At 40.2% G+C, this 26,001-nt stretch overlaps 1 protein-coding gene across 1 annotated transcript in view; it reads left to right on the plus strand.

Moving 5' to 3' along the window:
* Positions 1 to 6,339, plus strand: part of IPO11 (importin 11) — a 950,863-nt gene extending 944,524 nt beyond the window's left edge. Inside the window, exon 30 of the mRNA XM_053701321.1 lies at positions 5,100 to 6,339. Coding sequence (XP_053557296.1) covers positions 5,100 to 5,264 — 165 coding nt within the window. The 3' untranslated portion in view covers positions 5,265 to 6,339. The remainder of the gene's footprint in view (positions 1 to 5,099) is intronic.
* The last annotated feature ends 19,662 nt before the right edge of the window (positions 6,340 to 26,001 follow it).

The following is a 26,001-nucleotide window of genomic DNA, read 5'->3' on the forward strand; positions in this document are numbered from 1 at the left end:
GAGATGGCGGGACATTTTCGTCCTGGATGTCAGGAGCGCTTGGGCTGGACGTGTCAGTCTGCTCCAGAGACATGGGCCGGTGGAGTTCCACCGTGTTCCTTCGCATCCACGGCCTGAGGGGTGAGGTCCTTGCTGCTGTGTGCGATTCTGGCCTTTTGGGCTGCCCTTGGTGGTTCTTCTAGAGATTAGGTACCGTTATGTGGCTAGTATCGGTCGGGTCATGCTGAGGTGGCTACTTACTCCTACCTCTGCTTCGGGGAGCTTTTGATGCTCCGATGGGATCTTGGGTTGCAGCTCACCTGGTGTTCTCCGGGGTTGTATCTGCCGCCCCTTAGGGGTCAGGAACCAAAGTGAGCTCGGCCCTCGGAATCCCGTGCCTCGTAACTGCTGGTCCGGGGTTTTTTGTCTTGGACTCGGGCTGCATGTTTTATCGCAGTATATATCCTGTTTCGTTCTGTGCTTGCTGTTCAAGATCTTCCTTGTCCTCGACGAGTTAGTCTACCAGCTTGTTGGTCTGGTTTTTTGGGGCTTGTGGCCTCGGGTTCTGACTAGTGGAATCTAACCCCTTCTTCTCGGATCTCATCGTAGGTTTGGGAGGGGAGTCTAGGGTTCTGTCAGTCCAAGTTCTGGCTATCTCTTCTTGTCCCTATTATCCCCTTGGGTGTTAGGGGTTTGGTCAGGATGGGTTCCATTGTTCTCCTTGGAGAGCTTGGAATTTTTGACAGATTGGGTACCTGTAGTGAGGTCGGGCTTCTGGGCCTTCTTTTCTTAGGGGTTAGTTGCCCTATTGTCCTCATTCGGTCTAAGATTTGACTCTATCCTGTTTGACCTTTCCCTTTCTGGTCTCTGCATTTTGCGGAACTTTGCTCGGCACATGGTGATTGCACATTAGTTGCCTCGCTGCTGGTGTTGTGGAGGCTTGAGAGGCTGTTTCTCATAGATCTTATTCCTTTTTTGGTTGGGCTCTGGATGGTCTGTCTGACCTTTCTCCTATGGCCTGTGGCAGACTCCCCTGTAGGGGGGTGCCTTTTGGGTTTGTCGCCTCTCTGCTCTTTGAGGCGTTTAGTGCCTGTGCATTCATCGGTAGATAGTTTAGGTGTCTTAGATGCTCGACTTAGATCTAGCCATTTTATGGCTCCTTCAGATCGAGGTTAGATTCCAACTGGTTTCTCTACACTTATGTTGCCTTGTGTGCTTGCCCTTTGGGATCAGTGTTCTCCGGTTTGTGGGAATTATCCCTGGGTTTTTCTCTCCCTCTCCTTGTGGGGGGGAGGGGCTTTATGTCAGCTGTAAGAGCCTGTTGGTTAGCTTCGCTACCTAGTGAGTGGTGGGTTGCAGTTTGGCTCTGCTGATACTGTTGCAGCTTGGTTGCTAACAAACTTTATGGGTCCGTTAGAGGAGTTTCTTTGCTCCCTCGGGAGATGGGGGATCCTTAGAGATTTTTCGGTTGTCAAGAGGATTGGTCTCTGATAAGTTCAGTTGCTCTGCGGCCTATATGGGTGTTGTGTTGGTCTACACCATCTAGGTTGCAAAGGAGCGTGATGTTTTGTGTTCCTTCCGGTGGTGGCTGTGCTTCCTCTCTCACGCCTTTTAGCATGATCATCTTTTTTTCGATCTTCTCTGCCTGCGGCAGTTTTTACTAGCTTGTGTGACATCCTCAGTCTATTGTGGCCTGGGGGTGGGTCTTGGTTACGGTAAGGGATTTTCCCTTTGCGATTCTGTTCGATGGTTGTTGCTCGTCCACGCTGTGTAGCGGTTTATGCATCCGCCGGTCTTTGGGATTCTTTGGTTTCTCTATGGTCATTTTACCATTTTCTGCTGCTGTCTTTCTCTGTCCTGACATTTGTCCAGGTGAGCCTAGTGAGCGGATCTTGGTTGTCTTCTTGAAGACCTGAGTTGGTCTTTCTGTCCTATTAGTCGTGTCCCCTTATTGTTTTCAGGGGCTGTGACTGGGTTGTTACCCTGAGAGTGGAGTCTTCAAGGCTTGTGTCTCGGTTACATCTACTCGTGGTACCTGTTCAGGTCCTTTGGACTGTTGGTGACTTTGCGTCCCTGTGGTAGTTTTTTGTTTTTTCTTTTAATAATGTTGTTCCCGGTTTTCGGACGAAACGGGATTTTGTTTTCTGGCAATATGTTTTTCGGTAGGTTCCTTCATTGGTCCGCCACTTGGCATTCTGCGTCCTCTTTGGCTTGGGTATAAATTTCCCATAAGTAATAAATGCGGCTGTGGACTCTTTCCCATTAGGAAGAAAAATATAAATTATGCTTACCTGATCATTTTCTTTTCTTCCGTGGGAAAGAGTCCACAAGTCCCCCCCCCCCCCCTCCGCCAGTTTTGGAGGCATTGTTTTTTCATCTTTTGGCACCTTTTCACCTTGATGCTTCTTCCACTGTTCCTTGTTCCTCGGCTCAATGATTTCTGCAGTGTGCTTGCACTTCTAATTCTCAAAATTGGAAAACCAAATATGTTCAGAATCAAATTACAGAAAAACATTTTATATTACAATCTAATAATAATATTAATATGATATAATTTAATATAATAAAAAAGATTTTATGTGTTCTCTCAATGTTGGAATGTTTTTATCCATCAGGCCCTAGGAGCCTGATGAACAAAAACTCACCAGCATGGCAAGAAATCTCAATTTTTTTATTTTTTTTAGCATTATGTTGTAATGTAGGTGTCTTTCCTTCAAATCCAGTAAGCTGCATAACTAGATAAACAGCTCTCAAGGTAAAATTTGCCTTTCTAAAAATGTTTTGAGGGACTTTGCAGTACTGATGAGACGTCACTAAAGTGAAGAACTTTAGATAATCAGGCCCAAGGTGTTATAACCACTGGAAACGCCTATTGCATTCTAATAAGAAGCTCCGCTGTGAAAACAAAAAGTACATTAAAGCTGGTCATTTTTCATTTACTCAGATTTTGGTACCTTTGTTTCAGCTATGTAGAGTTGTTTTAGGGTGCTCTGATGAAAAATCTATTTTTTTTGCGGTTGTCCTGCTGTTTTGGCCCTTTTGCCCATTTCTTACCAAGGAATTTTGTCAACAAGCAGAATGAGAAATTTTGTAGTAAATTTGTATTGCCAAGACATTTGCTTCTATTTGAATAGCAAGTTTACACAATATGGTTGAGGAAGACATGTAAGATGCAAGCCCATATTGTTTCTTGCAACAACCTATAGGTCTGGTGAAGTGTGCAACAACATAAGACCATTATTTATGTGATTTTGAATAGCAGATGCCCACATTACATTCGCATTTGAACCTAGCCTGGTTTTAAATAGGACTGATAGGCTATTTTTCAGAATTATAATATACCCCTATCAAATTATTTATTCACAATTCCAATAGTTTTGTATTTCTTTTTCTTCAAGGATTGGCATATTCACCATTGTAACAATGAACATTTCTTTAAAAATAAATCGGATAATTTTTCTTTACACCCTGGCTTGACTGTACAATTTTTACATTTATTTTCCTATTTTTTTTATAAACTATGTGATAAAAAAAATCCTTCAGCACTTGGCTGCAACACATTGTTATGTTAATATAACTATAATATGCCCAAACAAGAGGATTCTGGGATGATTGTCAGAGTACAGTTGGAGGCAACTGATATACAATCATTTAAATGCCTATAATGACTATGAAACTATCTAACCTAGTCCAGCAATTTGCTAGTCATTTCAGATGTGCAATTTTGAAAAGACATAAAGTTCTGAGGCAATTCAAACTGTTTTGTCCAGCAATTGAACTTCTTTTTGTTGTACAAGATCCTGAATGGTATTAAAGCATATGTATCCGTAGATGAAGACAATTTCAGTTTCAAATTATATGAGATCTAATGGGGGGAAAAAACTTTAGAAAATCATGCTGGTAACAGTTTTCAAAAGTCTATACCCCATCAATATTTCTTCATTGCACATCACCACTTGATTTCACAGCTGCATATAATCGCTCAATTACGTGATTTCTTCTGCCTGAAAAAAAAATTACAATATTTTCAGGTTCAAAAAGTTTTCCTTCTTCATCCCACCTTCATGTAATATTAATCAGCTTGAACATATTGTACTCAAATAAATATTATTGTTTGACTTGACAAGAATATAAAATTCGTACAGTAAAAATAATTGAATATAAAATATACAGTATTTCCTTAGTGGTTACTCCCTAATGCTAATAAAAGATAACTATATATAAAACTATAAGTTGTGTGTGTAGAATAGTTGTACTAAATATTGTTCTCCAAAAAACAACTTTTTGGTAGTTAAAAATGTCTGTATAAGTGCTGTGTGTATAAGTGCAAAACAAAAATGATTTAATTGTTTAGATCATTTTATTTGTCCACTATTTCTAGCAAATAACTATGTATTTAACCCCTGCAAGTACGTTTGCTCCAGAGCAGCAATGCACTACTGGGACTTGTAGCAACAATACAGTACTGTGACTTATGTTTGGTAGCTACACACATATGCGTCTTGTCATTGGCTTACCAGATGTGTTCAGCTAGCTCCCAGTAGTGCATTAATACATACAAACATTTTTTTTTTGCACTTGTATGTTTCTTTAAAGGGACAGTAAAGTCATAATTAGACGTTCATGATTCAGAAAGAGAATACAATTTTAAACAACTTTGCAATTTACTTCTATTATTTAATTTGCTTCCTTCTCTTGATATCCTTTGCTAAAAGGTTTATCTGTGTAAGCTCAGGAGCAGCGAAGAACCTAAGTTCTAGCTGCTGATTGGTGGCTCCATATATATATACCAATTATCATTGGCTCACCCATGTGTTCACTTAGAAACCAGTAGTGTATTGCTGCTCCTTCAACAAATGATACCAAGAGAATAAAGCAAATTTGATAATAGAAGTAAACTGGAAAGTTGTTTCAAATTGTATATTCTACCTAAATCATGAAAGACAAATGTTGGGTTTCATGTCCCTTTAAGTTCTGTTCTCTGCTGAAATATACTTTGATGCAAGGAAACAGTTAGCCAATACATCTAGTTATATAGGAAATGTAAAACTGATTAGCTTTATTTTCATTCTTTTTTCTATTGTCAATTCTTAAGTGTGGTTTCTTTTTGTACCCTGCAGCTTGCGTTGAAAGACCCTGTGCATACTGTGTCACTACAACCATTTGTTTATGAAAAGCTGAAAGCACAACAGGAATTACTGGGAGAAGAAGGATTCAGATATCTAATGGAAACCGTAGACACTGAAATAGTAACGCAGCTGCAAGAATTTTTAAAGGAATTCTAAAAAAGAGAGTCAGAAACAGTTTCTTATCAGACAACTGGGTGAAAAATACGTTTTGCAATAATAAAATACAATTTTGTGAAAGACTTTTTACTTGAGGAGCAAAATGCTCATGAAATCAGATATTTGTTGTTTTCAGATAAAAGCAACGTGGTACTAACTATAACCAAACCTGGAGTATATAGCAGCAAATCTGTCATTCCATATCTATTTCATTAGAACATTGTGGGAGCCACATTTATAATATTTCTTCTAACCAACTCAATATTTTTTGTAATTTGTAGGAGATTGTCACATTTACAATAGCTTTATTTATCAAAATGACTTTAATTGCCTAATTATCATATGACAAAACACTATTTTTTATTGGAATCTTGATATATTCTCATTTAATGGAATTCTTCTAACATTCTTTTTTTGTAGAAACATTCCAAAGTTATCTCCCAACCTGAAATCAGAATTATTTGCTGAGTATATTTTCAATATTTTTATTTTGTGAGATCTTAGAACAATGTACATGTTAAATATTTTATTGAAAAGGCAAAATATGCATTGTTTACTTCATATAATATCTCAGATATTTTAAGTTTACAATGCAATGAACTTAGATGCCAAATATGTCATAATGACTGTTGCAGTTCAAATATATAGCTTAAAATATATATATTCCATTTATTTAATTTACATGCAATGATAGCATTTAATGAACTGCTGAATATGGTTAGTATATAAAATAATGAAAGCTGCTATGCTTGACATTTCCATATTTGTACATTGACCCCATATTTGTACACTATAAAGTTATCTTGTATTGTGAGGAGGAAGTGTCCACAGCATATGGAATACTGATTTTGTAATTCACCATAAACTAGTACACTAGAAATATATTAACAATTTCATACTGAATAAAATAAACTGATTTCAAAAATTGTTTTAATATTTGACAAGCCATAGTGTTAAAGGGCTACTGAATTGGACACAGCTTTAAAAACAGAGGCCAACAGTAGAAATATTTGAAATGTGTTGAAAGTAAGAGTGAGTGCTGAAAAATAAAAAATAAAAGTACCTTTGAGAAAAATGTATATATTTTTTAGTCTCTAATATAAAAAAATTACTTTGTGTTTCTATTCTTGATAACACAATTCCATGTACTAATAATTTTAAAGCTACATAAGAACATTCAGATATATCACGTTTTATCAGCCCTAAAGAGGTGCGCTTGTGTGGAGCTAAATACGAGTCCCCAGGTGATGGCAGCGCACTTGATAGAAGTAGGTGTAAAGAAAAGTCCTGTAGAAAACAGAAGCAGAGAGGCGCCAAATAGAACAGTACCGTCTGGTGTAGTGAAGGTGCAGCACAACAGAGGTTACCCCTACTATAAGGACCTACTCACAAGGGCAGCGGCACAACCGGAGTGCCAGACACAGCAGATCGGAACTGTTACGAGTCGTCCGACAGACACGCCAATACGTCACAGGTGTGGATTCAGGAAGTCAGACGGCCCATACGATCCGTTCCAATCACAATGATCTGCCAAAGGGGCGTGAGAGATAGCCGGTCCCGTATAGGTTGTTGGACCGTAGCCCAAAAGACCATGTGGGAGATATCAAAAGATCGAGCAGGCAGGTGAAAGTATAAAAGACAATTTATTAAAAATCCAATAAAACCAGCAACGCGTTTCTCAGCTAAAAATAGTAACTCCTGCTCTATATAACTAATACATGATCCAATCAGAGGACAGTAACCTACACACACCCCACCCGCAGGTGCGACAACATGTGAGGGCATTTCAACCAATTGCAGATATTAAATGACACAGACCATAAAAGGGGTGTGTACTGGTGCCGCCCATTGATGCAGATCTATAAATTAAGACATGCCATAAGCGTCTGAATTGGCAGTATATAAGACAGATCCGATCATTAATAGTACAACATAATAAAATGCATATTCTACATTCCATAGAATACAATATACAAATATAAGGGCTAAAAGCATGTCACAATTCATAGTATAAACACATATTATGTAAGTATTGGCATATTATCATAGTGGATCGCATTATAGGCTGAATTTACAATAGAAAAGACAGGTTAATGATACAACATAAAAAATGTATGAATCTACATTAAGTAGAGTACAATACCAAAAAAAAGCTCAATGCATATCACAATACATAAAAGAGAACAAATATTAGATAAAATAAACAGACATATAATCATAATCAATAAAATAAACAAAGATGTATAATCATAATAGACCGCATACTACAGTAGCCAATCGAGGGACGGTGGAGACACACACCCCCCTAAGGTGGAAGCAAGCAAAATAATCTCTTCCATACAAAACGAGAATAGGCAATCCCACCCCAGGGAGGCGTATACCACCCACCATCCGTCGATGGAAACCTAACATATATATATATATATATATATATATAAGAAATAATATAATTCTGCAGGAGAAACCCACCGGACCTCTAGTCCCAGATCACTGAAAAGCAGCTAGGTCTATGTTCAAATTAAGACCCGCAGGATGCAAACTCCTGGGTACATGAATCCAATAGGTTTCTCTCTGCCTAAGCCTAGATAATCTATTATATAAATGAGATTTGGGGATAAATTCAATCGTAATAATTGAAAAAAAAACACCCACTGTCACCATTATGTTGTAAATTGCAGTGTCTAGGAACACTATCGCCTAGATTTAGAGTTCTGCGGCTAAAGGGGTGCGTTAGCTACGCGTGCTTTTTTTCCCCCCGCACCTTTTAAATAACGCTGGTATTTAGAGTTCTCAGAAGCGCTGCGTTAGGCTCCAAAAAGGGAGCGTACAGGCATATTTACCGTCACTGCAACTCTCAATACCAGCGGTGCTTACGGACGCGACCAGCTTCAAAAACGTGCTCGTGCACGATTCCCCATAGGAAACAATGGGGCAGTTTGAGCTGAAAAAAAACCTAACACCTGCAAAAAAGCAGTGTTCAGCTCCTAACGCAGCCCCATTGTTTCCTATGGGGAAACACTTCCTAAGTCTGCACCTAACACGAACCCCGAGTCTAAACACCCCTAACCTTACATTTATTAACCCCTAATCTGCCGCCCCCTGCATATTATTTTTAACCCCTAATCTGCCGCTCCGTACACCGCCGCAACCTACGTTATCCCTATGTACCCCTAATCTTCTGCCCCTAACACCGCCGACCCCTATATTATATTTATTAACCCCTAATCTGCCGCCCCCAACATTGCCGCCACCTACCTACAATTATTAACCCCTAATCTGCCGACCGGACCTCACCGCTACTCTAATAAATGTATTAACCCCTAAAGCTAAGTCTAACCCTAACAGCCCTCTAAGTTAAATATAATTTTATTCTAACAAAATAAAATAATTCTTATTAAATAAATTAATCCTATTTAAAGCTAAATACTTACCTGTAAAATAAACCCTAATATAGCTACAATATAAATAATAATTATATTGTAGCTATTTTAGGATTAATATTTATTTTACAGGCAACTTTGTATTTATTTTAACCAGGTACAATAGCTATTAAATAGTTAATAACTATTTAATAGCTACCTAGTTAAAATAATTACAAAATTACCTGTAAAATAAATCCTAACCTAAGTTACAATTAAACCTAACACTACACTATCAATAAATTAATTAAATAAACTACCTACAATTATCTACAATTAAATCAACTAAACTAAATTACAAAAAAACCCACTAAATTACAAAAAATAAAAAAAGATTACAAGAATTTTAAACTAATTACATCTACTCTAAGCCCCCTAAAAAAATAACAAAGACCCCCAAAATAAAAAAAATGCCCTACCCTATTCTAAAATAAAAATTGAACAGCTCTTTTACCTTACCAGCCCTTAAAAGGGCCTTTTGCGGGGCATGCCCCAAAGAAAACAGCTCTTTTGCATTTAAATAAACATACAATACCCCCCAATATTACAACCCACCACCCACATACCCCTAATTAACCCAAACCCCCCTTAAAAAACCTAACACTAAGCCCCTGAAGATCTTCCTACCTTGTCTTCACCACACCGGGTATCACTGATCCGTCCAGAAGAGGGTCCGAAGTCTTCCTCCTATCCGGCAAGAAGAGGTCCAGAAGAGGGTCCGAAGTCTTCATCCTATCCAGCAAGAAGAGGAGATCCGGACCGGCAAACATCTTCATCCAAGCGACATCTTCTATCTTCTTCCATCCGGCGCGGAGCGGGACCATCTTGAAGCAGCCGACGCGGATCCATCCTCTTCTAACGACGTCCTAAGTCCGAATGAAGGTTCCTTTAAATGACGTCATCCAAGATGGCGTCCCTCGAATTCCGATTGGCTGATAGGATTCTATCAGCCAATCGGAATTAAGGTAGGAAAAATCTGATTGGCTGATTGAATCAGCCAATCAGATTCAAGTTCAATCGGATTGGCTGATCCAATCAGCCAATCAGATTGAGCTTGCATTCTATTGGCTGTTCGGAACAGCCAATAGAATGCGAGCTCAATCTGATTGGATCAGCCAATCGGATTGAACTTGAATCTGATTGGCTGATTCAATCAGCCAATCAGATTTTTCCTACCTTAATTCCGATTGGCTGATAGAATCCTATCAGCCAATTGGAATTCGAGGGACGCCATCTTGGATGACCTCATTTAAAGGAACCTTCATTCGGACTTAGGACGTCGTTAGAAGAGGATGGATCCGCGTCGGCTGCTTCAAGATGGTCCCGCTCCACACCGGATGGAAGAAGATAGAAGATGCCGCTTGGATGAAGATGTTTGCCGGTCTGGATCTCCTCTTCTTGCCGGATAGGATGAAGACTTCGGACCCTCTTCTGGACCTCCTCTTGCCGGATAGGGTGAAGACTTCGGACCCTCTTCTGGACGGATCGGTGATACCCGGCGTGGTGAAGACAAGTTAGGAAGATCTTCAGGGGCTTAGTGTTAGGTTTTTTAAGGGGGGTTTGGGTTAGATTAGGGGTATGTGGGTGGTGGGTTGTAATGTGTGGGGGGGGGGTATTGTATGTTTATTTAAATGCAAAAGAGCTGTTTTCTTTGGGGCATGCCCCGCAAAAGGCCCTTTTAAGGGCTGGTAAGGTAAAAGAGCTGTTCAATTTTTATTTTAGAATAGGGTAGGGCATTTTTTTATTTTGGGGGGCTTTGTTATTTTTTTAGGGGGCTTAGAGTAGGTGTAATTAGTTTAAAATTCTTGTAATCTTTTTTTATTTTTTGTAATTTAATTTTTGTTTGTTTTTGTAATTTAGTTTAGTTGATTTAATTGTAGATAATTGTAGGTAGTTTATTTAATTAATTTATTGATAGTGTAGTGTTAGGTTTAATTGTAACTTAGGTTAGGATTTATTTTACAGGTAATTTTGTAATTATTTTAACTAGGTAGCTATTAAATAGTTATTAACTATTTAATAGCTATTGTACCTAGTTAAAATAAATACAAAGTTGCCTGTAAAATAAATATTAATCCTAAAATAGCTACAATATAATTATTATTTATATTGTAGCTATATTAGGGTTTATTTTACAGGTAAGTATTTAGCTTTAAATAGGATTAATTTATTTAATAAGAATTATTTTATTTCGTTAGATTTAAATTATATTTAACTTAGGGGGGTGTTAGGGTTAGCTTTAGGGGTTAATACATTTATTATAGTAGCGGCGAGGTCCAGTCGGCAGATTAGGGGTTAATACTTGAAGTTAGGTGTCGGCGATGTTAGGGAGGGCAGATTAGGGGTTAATACTATTTATTATAGGGTTTGTGAGGCGGTTTAGGGGTTAATACATTTATTATAGTGGCGGCGAGGTCCGGTCGGCAGATTAGGGGTTAATAATTGTAGGCAGGTAGCAGCGACGTTGGGGGGGCAGATTAGGGGGTAATAAATATTATGTAGGGGTCGGCGATGTTAGGGGCAGCAGATTAGGGGTACATAGGGATAATGTAGGTTGCGGCAGTGTGCGGTCGGCAGATTAGGGGTTAAAAAAATTTAATAGAGTGGCGGCGATGTGGGGGGACCTCGGTTTAGGGGTACATAGGTAGTTTATGGGTGTTAGTGTACTTTAGAGCACAGTAGTTAAGAGCTTTATGAACCGGCGTTAGCCCAGAAAGCTCTTAACTCCTGGCTTTTTTCTGCGGCTGGAGTTTGGTCGTTAGATTTCTAACGCTCACTTCAGCCAAGACTCTAAATACCAGCGTTAGAAAGATCCCATTGAAAAGATAGGATGCGCAATTGATGTAAGGGGATATGCGGTATGGAAAAGTCGCGGCTGGAAAGTGAGCTTTAGACCCTTTCCTGACTGACTCTAAATACCAGCGGCGGCCAAAACCAGCGTTAGGACCCCCTAACGCTGGTTTTGACGGCTAACGCAGAACTCTAAATCTAGGCGTATGTTTTTTATAGTTATTTTTCATATTATGTATATGCTCTGACCATCTGGTACTAAGTCTCCTACAGGTGCAGCCAATGTACTGTATCCCACAACTACATGAAAGTAAATACACCACATAATGCGAAGCACAAGATATATGTCTCGCAGGGCGAAACATGTCGGGATGTTAGAACTCTGGTAAGGAATAGGGCTAGTGATACCCTATAGAGGTGCGCTAATGATCGCGGCAATGAATCCAAATCATGATGGATGTCATGTGGAACAGAAAAAGGAGGCGCCACATAGAGCAGTATCGTCAAGTATAACGAAGCAAACAAATAGATGATTTTGAACTCACATGAGGAGCGGAACTAGTGATGCCAAAAACAGCAGACTCAATCTGCAATATCCACAGTCAGGTCACGTCAGGTCACGTGGATGTGTCTCACCAATCAGGGGCAGCAGATTCCCAACGCCTTTTAGTGGTAATACCAATCTGCACAGCCGAATCAGGAGGTGTGTATGAGAAAGCCCCACAATCACCTATGTCAACATGCTTGCTATACAAACTTGGCAAAACAGTTGACAGTGAAGGATGGTCAAATGAACGTGAGCAAGGGAGTAGAAAGCTAAAACAGATTTTTAAAAACATATACAATTCAGCAAAGCGTTTCTCGGCTACGCAGAGCTGTTTCATCAGGCTGTAAAATCCAAGCTAATCCCTTGCTCTATTAATACCTCCCTCTACCCAATCAGATAGTAGAAAAAAATCACACACCCATAAAACATGCAAATAGTATAAATCAAGATATAAGTCCTATCCCCTATTATGATAAACTTCTAGGTGCCATGGTCAATCATACAAAATTAGATCCAGATTACTATTACATACATTCAATATGCTATATAAAAACATTATCGTAATATTACCATATCCTATCCACATACAAAGATCTCAGAACTTGTATGTAAAGCATTAAATAAATAAATTAATATATCTACTGCCAACTATATATGAGGTGATTCCCAACACTCCAGTGTGTAAAAGGACATTATTTTCTTGCGGGTTATTAGGGGTTCTATCTGACGAGGGAACTAATCTACCCTAGATATATAAATATGCCTATTACGAAAAATGGAAAATATTGACCTCAAATAGAATCACAATAATAGACGATAATAATAATAGTATAGGATATTAGCCCCAGATGGAATATCAGTGTGAGAGGATAATAGGATCACACATGTGGGTCCCCCCACAATTGTCCAAGTTACCAGATGTTTGACCTCCCATAAACAGTCTCCATCTAAAAAACTTTCTTTGAAACTACTAGTCTCATAATGCTAACCTCTAATCGGAAAAGATATTGCTATCCTAACCTCCAATAGTGTATGGTATTATATCCCATGGTTTATTGAAATGCTGCTAGATCTACATTCATATTAAGACAATATGGATGTAATGTCTGAAGTTTATGAATCCAATATGTCTCTGTCTTAACCTGAAAAAACGATTATAAAGATCTGACTTAGGAATATGTTCTATCGGTGTAATAATAAAACAATCTATTCTACCATTATGTTTCAAATGGCAATGTCTAGGTACACTATGTAGTTTGAAATTATTCTTAATATTACGATAATGTTCCGACCATCTGATACTAAGGCGCCTACAGATGCGCCCTATATATTGGCTACCACAAAAACAGGAAAAAAGATACACCACATAATTAGATGCACAAGACATATGGCTCACCATAGAATATGCTTTTTTGGTAACATTTGACCGAAAATGTGTGTTGTATGCAATATGGTCACACATTTTACACTTTTTATTTTTACATTTGTAACATCCTATTTTAGGTACTTTTTTAGTCACTAATGTTCCAGACTGGAGCTCTTTTTTATTTTTGACGACTTTACTCGGTGCCAAAATAGTTTTTAAATTAAGGTGCTTTTTTAAAAACTACTGCAGGTTTAGTTTCGATCAATTTCCCTAATACTGGATCCTTGGTGAGGATACTCCAATGTTTATTAATAATTTGTTTTATCAAATCATGATTACAGTTGTATTGTGTGATAAACATTTTTACGATTTTTCACATTATCTCTTGTTGATGTGATATCTGTTTTATTCTGAAAATATAGATTCCTATCATTAAATGTCGCCCTTTTGTAACCACTATCTATAATATGTTGGGGATATTTTTTCTCCTGAAATCTTTCTTTCAGAACCCTACTTTGTATCTCATAGTCAGCAAGAGTATTGCAATTCTTACGGACACGTTTAAATTGCCCATAGGGCACATTTCTTTTCCAAGGGTAGTAGTGATTACTAGTGAAATCAAGATAGCTGTTGCAATGTGTGACCATATTGCACACAACACACATTCTTTTTGGTCGAATGTTACCAAAAAAACATATTCTATGGTGAGCCATATGTCTTGTGCATCTAATTATGTGATGTATCTTTTGTCCTCTTTTTTTGTGGTAGCCAATATATAGGGCGCACCTGTGGGCGCCTTAGTACCAAATGGTCAGAACATTATCGTAATATTAAGAATAATTTCAAACTACAAAGTGTACCTAGACATTGCCATTTGAAACATAATGGTAGAATAGATTGTTTTATTATTACACCGATAGAACATATTCCTAAGTCAGATCTTTATAATTGTTTTTTTCAGGTTAAGACAGAGACATATTGGATTCATAAACTTCAGACATTACATCCATATGGTCTTAATATGAATGTAGATCTAGCAGCATTCCAATAAATCATGGGATATAATACCATACACTATTGGAGGTTAGGATAGCAATATCTTTTCCGATTAGAGGTTAGCATTATGAACTAGTAGTTTCAAAGAAAGTTTTTTAGATGGAGACTGTTTATGGGAGGTCAAACATCTGGTAACTTGGACAATTGTGGGGGGACCCACATGTGTGATCCTATTATCCTCTCACATTGATATTCCATCTGGGGCTAATATCCTATATTATTATTATCATCTATTATTGTGATTCTATTTGGGGCCAATATTTTCCATTTTTCTTAATAGGCATATTCATATATCTAGGGTAGATTAGTTCCCTCGTCAGATAGAACCCCTAATGACCCGCAAAAATACACTAGCTAGCATACTCATTAGACTATATACTCCAGTCTGACATAAGGTCTATTACACGACAGAGGGCACTGATTTAATCATCAGTGCTATATATTCCATTGTGAGATTGTCCTTTTACACATTAGAGTGTTGGGAATAGCCTCATATATAGTTGGCAGTAGATATATTAATTTATTTATTTAATGCTTTACATACAAGTTCTGAGATCTTTGTATGTGGATAGGATATGGTAATATTACGATAATGTTTTTATATAGCATCTTGAATGTATGTAATAGTAATGTGGATCTAATTTTGTATGATTGACCATGGCACCTAGTAGTTTACTATAATAGGGGATAGGACTTATACCTTGATTTATACTATTTGCATGTTTTATGGGTGTGTGATTTTTTTCTACTATCTGATTGGGTAGAGGGAGGTATTAATAGAGCAAGGGATTAGCTTGGATTTTACAGCCTAATGAAATGGCTCTGCGTAGCCGAGAAACGCGTTGCTGAATTTTATATGTTTTATAAATCTGTTTTAGCTTTCTACTCCCTTGCTCAAGTTCATTTGACCACCCTTCACCATCAGCTGTTTTGCCGAGTTTATATAGCAAGCGTGTTGGCGTAGGTGATTATGGGGCTTTCTCATACACACCTCCTGATTCAGCTGTGCGGATTGGTATTACCACTGGAAGGTATTGGGAATCTGCTGCCCCTGATTGGTGAGGCACATCCGCGTGACCTGACTGCGGATATTGTCGATTGAGTCTGTCGGGCGACTAAGAGGTCCCGGCCTGCTGTTTTTGGCATCACGAGTGCCGCTCCTCATGTGAGTTCAAAATCGTCTGTTTGTTTGCTTCGTTATACTTGATGATACTGCTCTATGTGGCGCCTTCTTTTTCTGTTCCACATGACATCCATGTTAGAATTCTGACTTTTCCGTTTTTAATTAGCAATCCAGACAGTTTTACTTTGATGCCTTACTCATATGCATAATGCTTAACCGCTACAATATTTATAGTTGGTAACCTCTAGCCTATAGTAATTAGACAATGGTATCCCTTATACTGACGAACTATATCGTCCTTGTTACTATGTGTTTTAGACACAGCTTGCTGCATACTAGTTAGTCCTTACTCTGTTACGTTCAATACTGAGATATATTATCATCACAGTGTGGTATATGGTACAGGAGCACTATAAGTATGTTTATCTTGTTCTCCATAGCATTTTTATTTGTGAATAATTTCTAGCTGCAAATTGTGTGCCTAATATATACATTTACCAGAATGCTGTTTATGGGATTTCACAAGGGTAGCGGAATGTGCGCCCCTAGCAGACATTAAGACGAACACTTGCGTAACTACATAATGCTTTCTCCCCCATTATCGTCTTACCTGTTTGTGCATTAATAAATCAACAGTGTTTCTTTCACACTGGGTAATTACATCTAATTAACTTGAACCATCAATGTGACAGCAAGTCACACATAGGCACGCTGGCTGGATTATACCGCTATAAGATACCCCATATGTTTTGTTATTTTGGCTGCAAAATGTGCGCCAAGTCTATTCGTTAATTCTCAAATCGGTTTGGGGTACTTAAGTGGGGCAGTGAAACGTAAGTCCACCGATACTACCAGAAGAATACTAGCATAACTATATACTGTTGAATAAATGCATACATAGCAGGGCATTAAATCAGCTCTATGCAGTGCCTGGCATTTGAAATGTATACCCCATGGATTGTGGTAGTCAAATGTACACTGAGATATAATAATACACTTCCTCTTTAACCCAAGCATTCAACTTGAGCCGCCGGAGGGCACTTATACTGCATACACTCTGACTATTTCAATCCAAGTATATTAGCTCCCTCCCTGAGTACCAGCATCACCTTTTTATATTTTTTGACCTGAATGTGGATAACTATCTCAGTCAATTTTGGACACCTTTTTGGTTTCATCCCTTCCTGCTAGATAATCCGTATCCAATCACTGCCAGATATTTATTTTGAATAGGTAACAGTATGAACATTAGGATCAGAATTATGTTGCTATAAGTGGAACTAACCAAGATGTATTAAAGTGGTGCCCTCCTATCCAGGGAGACATATACTTACCAATTGCTACGATCTCTTAGAATACTGGGACACACACCAACTTTGGGACAAATTAGGGGTCACCGTACCTTTGAATATTTGCTAATTCCATTATATTATTGTTATTGCAGCTTAATGACCAGAGCAGTAGGCACCATACTGTCTCTTTTGTGGTTTTAAAGTCCACCTTTTTATTATTTTTCGTCTTTATTAAAAGTTATCTTTTAACTCTTTCCCCTTTTCTGGGGGCCTTTGCGTCATATTTTCTGATTCAATTGTAATTATAAAAGCTGTGTTGCGAGTGCTTTTAGATACACTCTTTTGCAAGTATTCTTTACTTGTTTTCCTCCTAATCCCTAACAAACTGACAACAGCAGCTCTAATCCCTAACAAACTGACAGCGGCAGCTCTAATCCCTAACAAACTGACAGCGGCAGCTCTAATCCCTAACAAACTGACAGCGGCAGCTCTAATCCCTAACAAACTGACAGCGGCAGCTCTAATCCCTAACAAACTGACAGCGGCAGCTATAATCCCTAACAAACTGGCATTGTTTGACGTTCTCCGGCACCCGTAGCTCGGTGGACGGGGCTTAGTTATATCGTACTCACAACCTTTGATTCTTCAGTAAAACCTGAGTCTTAAAGAGCATGTGGTCAAGTGGTGTGCTAGTGGGCGGAGCCTGAGTGACATCAGGGAGAAACCACCATGGGTAAATGCTAGAGATGCTGCTAATGCAATGAAGAGGTAAATTCAAACATCTCTTCTGCTAATAGCGGTTTATTGTGTTGTCACCAGCTGGAACAGACTTTATTTAGGGTCTGGTGACTTCATACTGTCATTTCTCTATATGTTGGGACAGTGGCACCATCTGTAGTGTTTATAGACTATGCATTGCCGGTGTATGGGAGACATCCCAGGCCTAGTGTTTAGTCTTCTATGGTTTACTAAAGGATTTCTGTTACTGTATGTACTGGGGCAACAGTGAAAGGGCAACTAAATCATGTACTGGGGCAGTAGTATTTACTGAGGGGAGCAGTGAAAGGGCAACTAAATCTGTATGTACTGGGGGCAGCAGTGAAAGGGCAACTACATCTGTATGTATTGGGGCAGCAGTGAAAGGGAAACTAAATCTGTATGTACTAGGGGCAGCAGTGAAAGGGCAACTAAATCTGTATGTACTGGGGGAGCAGTGAAAGGGCAACTGAATCTGTATGTACTGGGCAGCAGTATGAACTGGGGGCATCAGTGAAAGGGCAACTCAATCTGTGTGCACTAGGGGCATCAGTGAAAGGGCAACTAAATCTGCATGTACTGGGGGCAGCAGTGAAAGGGAACTAAATCAGTAGTTACTGGTTGTCTGTATGTACTGGGGCAGCAGTGAAAGGGAACTAAATCAGCAGTTACTGGTTGTCGGTATGTACTGGGGGCAGCAGTGAAAGGGAACTAAATCAGCAGTTACTGTTTGTCTGTATGTATTGGGGGCAGCAGTGAAAGGACAACTAAATCAGCAGTTACTGGTTGTCTGTATGTACTGGGGGCAGCAGTGGATGGGAACTAAATCAGCAGTTACTGGTTGTCTGTATGTACTGGGGGCAGCAGTGGATGGGAACTAAATCAGCAGTTACTGGTTGTCTGTATGTACTGGGGGCAGCAGTGGATGGGAACTAAATCAGCAGTTACTGGTTGTCTGTACTGGGGGCAGCAGTGAAAGGGAACTAAATCAGTAGTTACTGGTTGTCTGTACTGGGGGCAGCAGTGAAAGGTAACTAAATCAGCAGTTACTGGTTGTCTGTATGTACTGGGGGCAGCAGTGAAAGGACAACTAAATCAGCAGTTACTGGTTGTCTGTCTGTACTGGGGACAGCAGTGAAAGGGAACTAAATCAGTAGTTACTGGTTGTCTGTATGTACTGGGGGCAGCAGTGAAAGGACAACTAAATCAGCAGTTACTGGTTATCTGTACTGGGGGCAGTAGTGATAGGGAACTAAATCAGCAGTTACTGGTTGTCTATGTACTGGGGGCAGCAGTGAAAGGGAACTAAATCAGTAGTTACTGGTTGTCTGTATGTACTGGGGGAAACAGTGAAAGGACAACTAAATCAGTAGTTACTGGTTGTCTGTATGTGCTTGGGGCAGCAGTGAAAGGGAACTAAATCAGCAGTTACTGGTTGTCTGTATGTACTGGGGACAGCAGTGAAAGGGAACTAAATCAGCAGTTACTGGTTGTCTATGTACTGGGGGCAGCAGTGAAAGGGAACTAAATCAGTAGTTACTGGTTGTCTGTATGTACTGGGGGAAACAGTGAAAGGACAACTAAATCAGTAGTTACTGGTTGTCTGTATGTGCTTGGGGCAGCAGTGAAAGGGAACTAAATCAGCAGTTACTGGTTGTCTGTATGTACTGGGGACAGCAGTGAAAGGGAACTAAATCAGCAGTTACTGGTTGTCTGTATGTACTGGGGACAGCAGTGAAAGGGAACTAAATCAGCAGTTACTGGTTGTCTGTTTGTACTGGGGGCAGCAGTGAAAGGGAACTAAATCAGTAGTTACTGGTTGTCTGTATGTACTGGGGGCAGCAGTAAAAGGGAACTAAATCAGTAGTTACTGGTTGTCTGTATGTATTGGGGGCAGCACTGAAAGGGCAACTAAATCAGTAGTTACTGGTTGTCTTTATGTACTGGGAGAGCAGTGAAAGGGAACTAAATCAGTAGTTACTGGTTGTCTGTATGTACTGGGGGCAGCAGTGAAAGGCAAACTAAATCAGTAGTTACTGGTTGTCTGTATGTACTGGGGGCAGCAGTGAATGGGAACTAAATCAGCAGTTACTGATTGTCTGTATGTATTGGGGGCAGCAGTGAAAGGGAACTAAATCAGTAGTTACTGGTTGTCTGTACTGGGGGCAGCAGTGAAAGGGAACTAAAGCAGTAGTTACTGGTTGTCTGTATGTACTGGGGGCAGCAGTGAAAGGGAACTAAATCAGTAGTTACTGGTTGTCTGTATGTACTGGGGGGAGCAGTGAAAGGGAACTAAATCAGTAGTTACTGGTTGTCTGTATCAGTGACGTGCAGTGAGGTCAGAGGCTGGTGAGGCACTTGCAATGATACGCCCTGGAAATCACACACACACACACACATATATATATATATATATATATATATATATACATATATATATATATATACACACACACACACACACTCTCTCACTCTCTCCTCTCTCTCTCTCTATCTCTCTCTCACTCTCTCTCTCACTCTCACTCACTCTCTCTCTCTCACACTCTCTCTCTCACACTCTCTCACTCACACTTTCTCTCTCTCTCACACTATCACACACACACAGTTAAAGGGCCATTATAATATTTTTTTATCTAGGGTTTAATAAAAAGTTGATTATGACAACATTAATATATTACTAATATACATTTATTAAAGTTAATATGCATATATACTGTATATATTTGTATATTTAACTTACAAAGTTATAATAATGTCAACTGCCCATTCTGTGAATAGAATTACATAGTCCAGTATTTCCTAAGCTCCATATAATGTGTAGAAACAACAGGCAAGAGGAGTGTACAATGATGCTTTGTGTAAACCAAAATGCACACTATCCACATAAAAAAAAAAAAATAGATTTGTTCACTAAAATAATTTCACCTACTGCAAGAGATTTGCTTCTCCTACAGGAAAAATATTATAATAGATTTTTATTCATGAATCAATTATTTTTTCAAAGTCTATGTTCCTAATAAATAAAATACAACGTTTGATGCATATTAAAGGGAATTATCACCCAACATTTAGACTCAGGGGCTCACAATGGTCCTGTCCTGCTTGGAACCTAGTGAATAACTACATCTTTACATTTTTCTGGAATAGCTAACTTGTAGAAAAATGTCTGATCAGATTAACAAAGGTCATCAGGTAGGTCAGTTTCATTTTTGTCAGTTTCATTCCAGATATATATATATTTTTATTACCAGCTGTTTAAACAGCTGGTAATAAAAATATGTATATCTAGAATGAAACTGACAAAAATGAAAGACATTTTTCTACAAGTTAGCTATTCCATAAAAATTTAAAGATGTAGTTATTCACTAGGTTCCAAGCAGGACCATTGTGAGCCCCTGAGTCTAAATGTCGGGTGATAATTCCCTTTAATATGCATCAAACGTATTTTATTTATTAGGAACATAGACTTTGAAAAAATAATTGATTCATGTCTTTCATGAATAAAAATCTATTATAATATTTTTCCAGTAGGAGAAGCAAATCTCTTGCAGACGCAGTAGGTGAAATTATTTTAGTGAGAAAATCTATTTTTTTTTTTAATTTTCACATATACAAGTTCAAGAACAAATGAGGGCCAAACACGTGAATGTATTAGAGACTACTACAGCTACTTTATAAATTAAATTAGATGCACCGTGGCCAGGGGTAGTGCAAAATGCAAATGCATGATGACAATGACAATCATACCTGTCCTGCAGGGAATGGAGACCCTCAGACCAGACCTGTTTGTGCACAAGCCTGAGAGGCCTGCCGCTTGAGCCCCCACACACCGCTGCTGACCGCTCCGCTCCTGAGTCTACCACTGTCTGACTCTGACTGAGCTCAGCCTGCCCTGACTCCTCCTGATGCCGGGTCACTCACGGGCTGACTGAGACTCTCCTCCTCCAGTCTCTCTGACACCCGACCGAGGCAAGCTGATGTTCGATGACAGTCTGATGACTGGAATCCATTCTGGACAATGCAGGCACTGTCTGACAACTGATCCACTCCGTTCCTGAATCCAGTCCACTGACTCTGAGCTCAAGCAGTCCCTGAGGACTCCTCCTGACGCTGGGTCACGGGCTGACTGAGAGTCTGAGACTCTCCTCCTCCAGTCTCTGATTGCGCGCCTCACAGTTTCCCGCCCGCCCGGCAGTAGTCAGACTCAGCCCACTGAGACGCAGACATGCTCATGTCTGATTGGCTAAGGGGCAGGCAGGCAGGGCTGAGGGCGCCCGAGGCCTGGAGAGACAAGCCTCCGGTGGGAGCAGTATGGGCCGCAAGAGAGACTGCATTAGCTCTAATTCACCACTGGTGGCAGTCTCTAGCGGCCCATGCAACACAATAGATTCATATTGCGCAATGGAAGTATAGCTGGCCTCTACTTTCTTGCGCAATATGAATGTATTGTATATGTTGTTGTTTTTTTAAAACATTAAAAGTCAATAAAGTTTACTGAATTTGGTGGAGGGGTCACCTTTTGATGAAAAAAATATATTTTTTTATTATTATTATTATTATTGTTATTAAAAAGGCTGTAATACACACATTGGCCAGGGGAGGCACTGCCTCACCTGCCTCCTATGAATGAACGTCACTGGTCCTTTATGTACTGGGGGCAGCAGTGAAAGGGAACTAAATCAGTAGTTACTGGTTGTCTGTATGTACTGGAGGCAGCAGTGAAAGGGAACTAAATCAGCAGTTACTGGTTATCTGTACTGGGGGCAGTAGTGATAGGGAACTAAATCAGCAGTTACTGGTTGTCTATGTACTGGGGGCAGCAGTGAAAGGGAACTAAATCAGTAGTTACTGGTTGTCTGTATGTACTGGGGGCAGAAGTGAAAGGGAACTAAATCAGCAGTTACTGGTTGTCTGTATGTACTGGGGGCAGCAGTGAAAGGGAACTAAATCAGTAGTTACTGGTTGTCTGTATGTACTGGGGGCAGCAGTGAAAGGGAACTAAATCAGTAGTTACTGGCTGTCTGTATGTACTGGGGGGCAGCAGTGAAAGGACAACTAAATCAGTAGTTACTGCTTGTCTGTATGTACTGGGGGCAGCAGTGAAAGGGAACTAAATCAGCAGTTACTGGTTGTCTGTTTGTACTGGGGGCAGCAGTGAAAGGACAACTAAATCAGCAGTTACTGGTTGTCTGTTTGTACTGGGGGCAGCAGTGAAAGGGAACTAAATCAGTAGTTACTGGTTGTCTGTATGTACTGGGGGCAGCAGTGAAAGGGAACTAAATCAGCAGTTACTGCTTGTCTGTATGTACTGGGGGCAGCAGTGAAAGGGAACTAAATCAGCAGTTACTGGTTGTCTGTACTGGGGGCAGCAGTGAAAGGGGACTAAATCAGTAGTTACTGGTTGTCTGTATGTACTGGGGGCAGCAGTGAAAGGACAACTAAATCAGCAGTTACTGGTTGTCTGTATGTACTGGGGGCAGCAGTGAAAGGGCATCTAAATCAGCAGTTACTGGTTGTCTGTATGTACTGGGGACAGCAGTGAAAGAGAACTAAATCAGCAGTTACTGGTTGTCTGTTTGTACTGGGGGCAGCAGTGAAAGGACAACTAAATCAGCAGTTACTGGTTGTCTGTTTGTACTGGGGGCAGCAGTGAAAGGGAACTAAATCAGTAGTTACTGGTTGTCTGTATGTACTGGGGGCAGCAGTGAAAGGGAACTAAATCAGTAGTTACTGGTTGTCTGTATGTATTGGGGGCAGCACTGAAAGGGCAACTAAATCAGTAGTTACTGGTTGTCTTTATGTACTGGGAGAGCAGTGAAAGGTAACTAAATCAGTAGTTACTGGTTGTCTGTATGTACTGGGGGCAGCAGTGAAAGGCAAACTAAATCAGTAGTTACTGGTTGTCTGTATGTACTGGGGGCAGCAGTGAATGGGAACTAAATCAGCCGTTACTGATTGTCTGTATGTATTGGGGGCAGCAGTGAAAGGGAACTAAATCAGTAGTTACTGGTTGTCTGTATGTATTGGGGGCAGCAGTGAAAGGACAACTAAATCAGTAGTTACTGGTTGTCTGTATGTACTGGGGGCAGCAGTGAAAGGGAACTAAATCAGCAGTTACTGATTGTCTGTACTGGGGGCAGCAGTGAAAGGGAACTAAATCAGTAGTTACTGATTGTCTGTATGTACTGGGGGCAGCAGTGAAAGGGAACTAAATCAGCAATTACTGGTTGTCTGTATGTACTGGGGGCAGCAGTAAAAGGGCAACTAAATCAGCAGTTACTGGTTGTCTGTATGTACTGGGGAGAGCAGTGAAAGGGAATTAAATCAGCAGTTACTGGTTGTCTGTATGTACTGGGGGCAACAGTGAAAGGCAAACTAAATCAGTAGTTACTAGTTTTTTGTATGTATTGGGGGCAGCAGTGAAAGGGAACTAAATCAGTAGTTACTGGTTGTCTGTATGTACTGGGGACAGCAGTGAAAGGGAACTAAATCAGCAGTTACTGGTTGTCTGTACTGGGGGCAGCAGTGAAAGGGAACTAAATCAGCAGTTACTGGTTGTTGGTATGTACTGGGGGCAGCAGTGAAAGGGAACTAAATCAGCAGTTACTGGTTGTTGGTATGTACTGGGGGCAGAAGTGAAAGGGAACTAAATCAGCAGTTACTGGTTGTCGGTATGTACTGGGGGCAGAAGTGAAAGGGAACTATGTCAGTAGTTACTGGTTGTCTGTATGTACTCGGGGCAGCAGTGAAAGGACAACTAAATCAGCAGTTACTGGTTGTCTGTATGTACTGGGGGCAGCAGTGAAAGGGAACTAAATCAGCAGTTACTGGTTGTCGGTACAGTATGTACTGGGGGCAGCAGTGAAAGGGAACTAAATCAGCAATTTCTGTCTGTATGTACTGGGGGGAGCAGTGAAAGTGAACTAAATCAGTAGTTACTGGTTGTTTGTATGTACTGGGGGGAGCAGTGAAAAGGGAACTAAATCAGCAGTTACTGGTTGTCTGTATGAACTGGGGGAGCAGTGAAATGACAACTAAATCAGCAGTTACTGGTTGTTTGTATGTACTGGGGGGAGCAGTGAAAGGGAACAAAATCAGCAGTTACTGGTTGTCTGTCTGTACTGGGGGGAGCAGTGAAAGGGAACTAAATCAGTAGTTACTGATTGTCTGTATGTACTGGGGGCAGCAGTGAAAGGGAACTATATCAGCAGTTACTGGTTGTCTGTATGTACTGGGGGCAGCAGTGAAAGGGAAGTAAATCAGTAGTTACTGGTTGTCTGTATGTACTGGGGGCAACAGTGAAAGGACAACTAAATCAGCAGTTACTGGTTGTCTGTATGTACTGGGGGCAGCAGTGAAAGGACAACTAAATCAGTAGTTACTGGTTGTCTGTTTGTACTGGGGGCAGCAGTGAAAGGGAACTAAATCAGCAGTTACTGTTTGTCTGTATGTACTGGGGGGCAGCAGTGAAAGGGAACTAAATCAGTAGTTACTGATTTTCTGTATGTACTGGGGGCAGCAGTGAAAGGGAACTAAATCAGCAGTTACTGGTTGTCTGTTTGTACTGGGGGCAGCAGTGAAAGGACAACTAAATCAGCAGTTACTGGTTGTCTGTTTGTACTGGAGGCAGCAGTGAAAGGGAACTACATCAGTAGTTACTGGTTGTCTGTATGTACTGGGGGCAGCAGTGAAAGGCAAACTAAATCAGTAGTTACTGGTTGTCTGTATGTACTGGGGGCAGCAGTGAATGGGAACTAAATCAGAAGTTACTGATTGTCTGTATGTATTGGGGGCAGCAGTGAAAGGGAACTAAATCAGTAGTTACTGGTTGTCTGTACTGGGGGCAGCAGTGAAAGGGAACTAAAGCAGTAGTTACTGGTTGTCTGTATGTACTGGGGGCAGCAGTGAAAGGGAACTAAATCAGCAGTTACTGGTTGTCGGTATGTACTGGGGGCAGCAGTGAAAGGGAACTAAATCAGCAGTTACTGATTGTCTGTATGTACTGAGGGCAGCAGTGAAAGGGAACTAAATCAGCAGTTACTGGTTGTCTGTATGTACTGGGGGCAGCAGTGAAAGGGAACTAAATCAGCAGTTACTGGTTGTCTGTATGTACTGGGGGCAGCAGTAAAAGGGCAACTAAATCAGCAGTTACTGGTTGTCTGTATGTACTGGGGGCAGCAGTGAAAGGACAACTAAATCAGCAGTTACTGGTTGTCTGTTTGTACTGGGGGCAGCAGTGAAAGGGAACTAAATCAGCAGTTACTGGTTGTCTGTTTGTACTGGGGGCAGCAGTGAAAGGGAACTAAATCAGCAGTTACTGGTTGTCTGTTTGTACTGGGCGCAGCAGTGAAAGGGAACTAAATCAGTAGTTACTGGTTGTCTGTATGT

The sequence above is a fragment of the Bombina bombina genome, chromosome 2 (genome assembly GCF_027579735.1).
Source record: "Bombina bombina isolate aBomBom1 chromosome 2, aBomBom1.pri, whole genome shotgun sequence".
In the NCBI taxonomy this organism is placed as follows: Eukaryota; Metazoa; Chordata; class Amphibia; order Anura; family Bombinatoridae; genus Bombina; species Bombina bombina.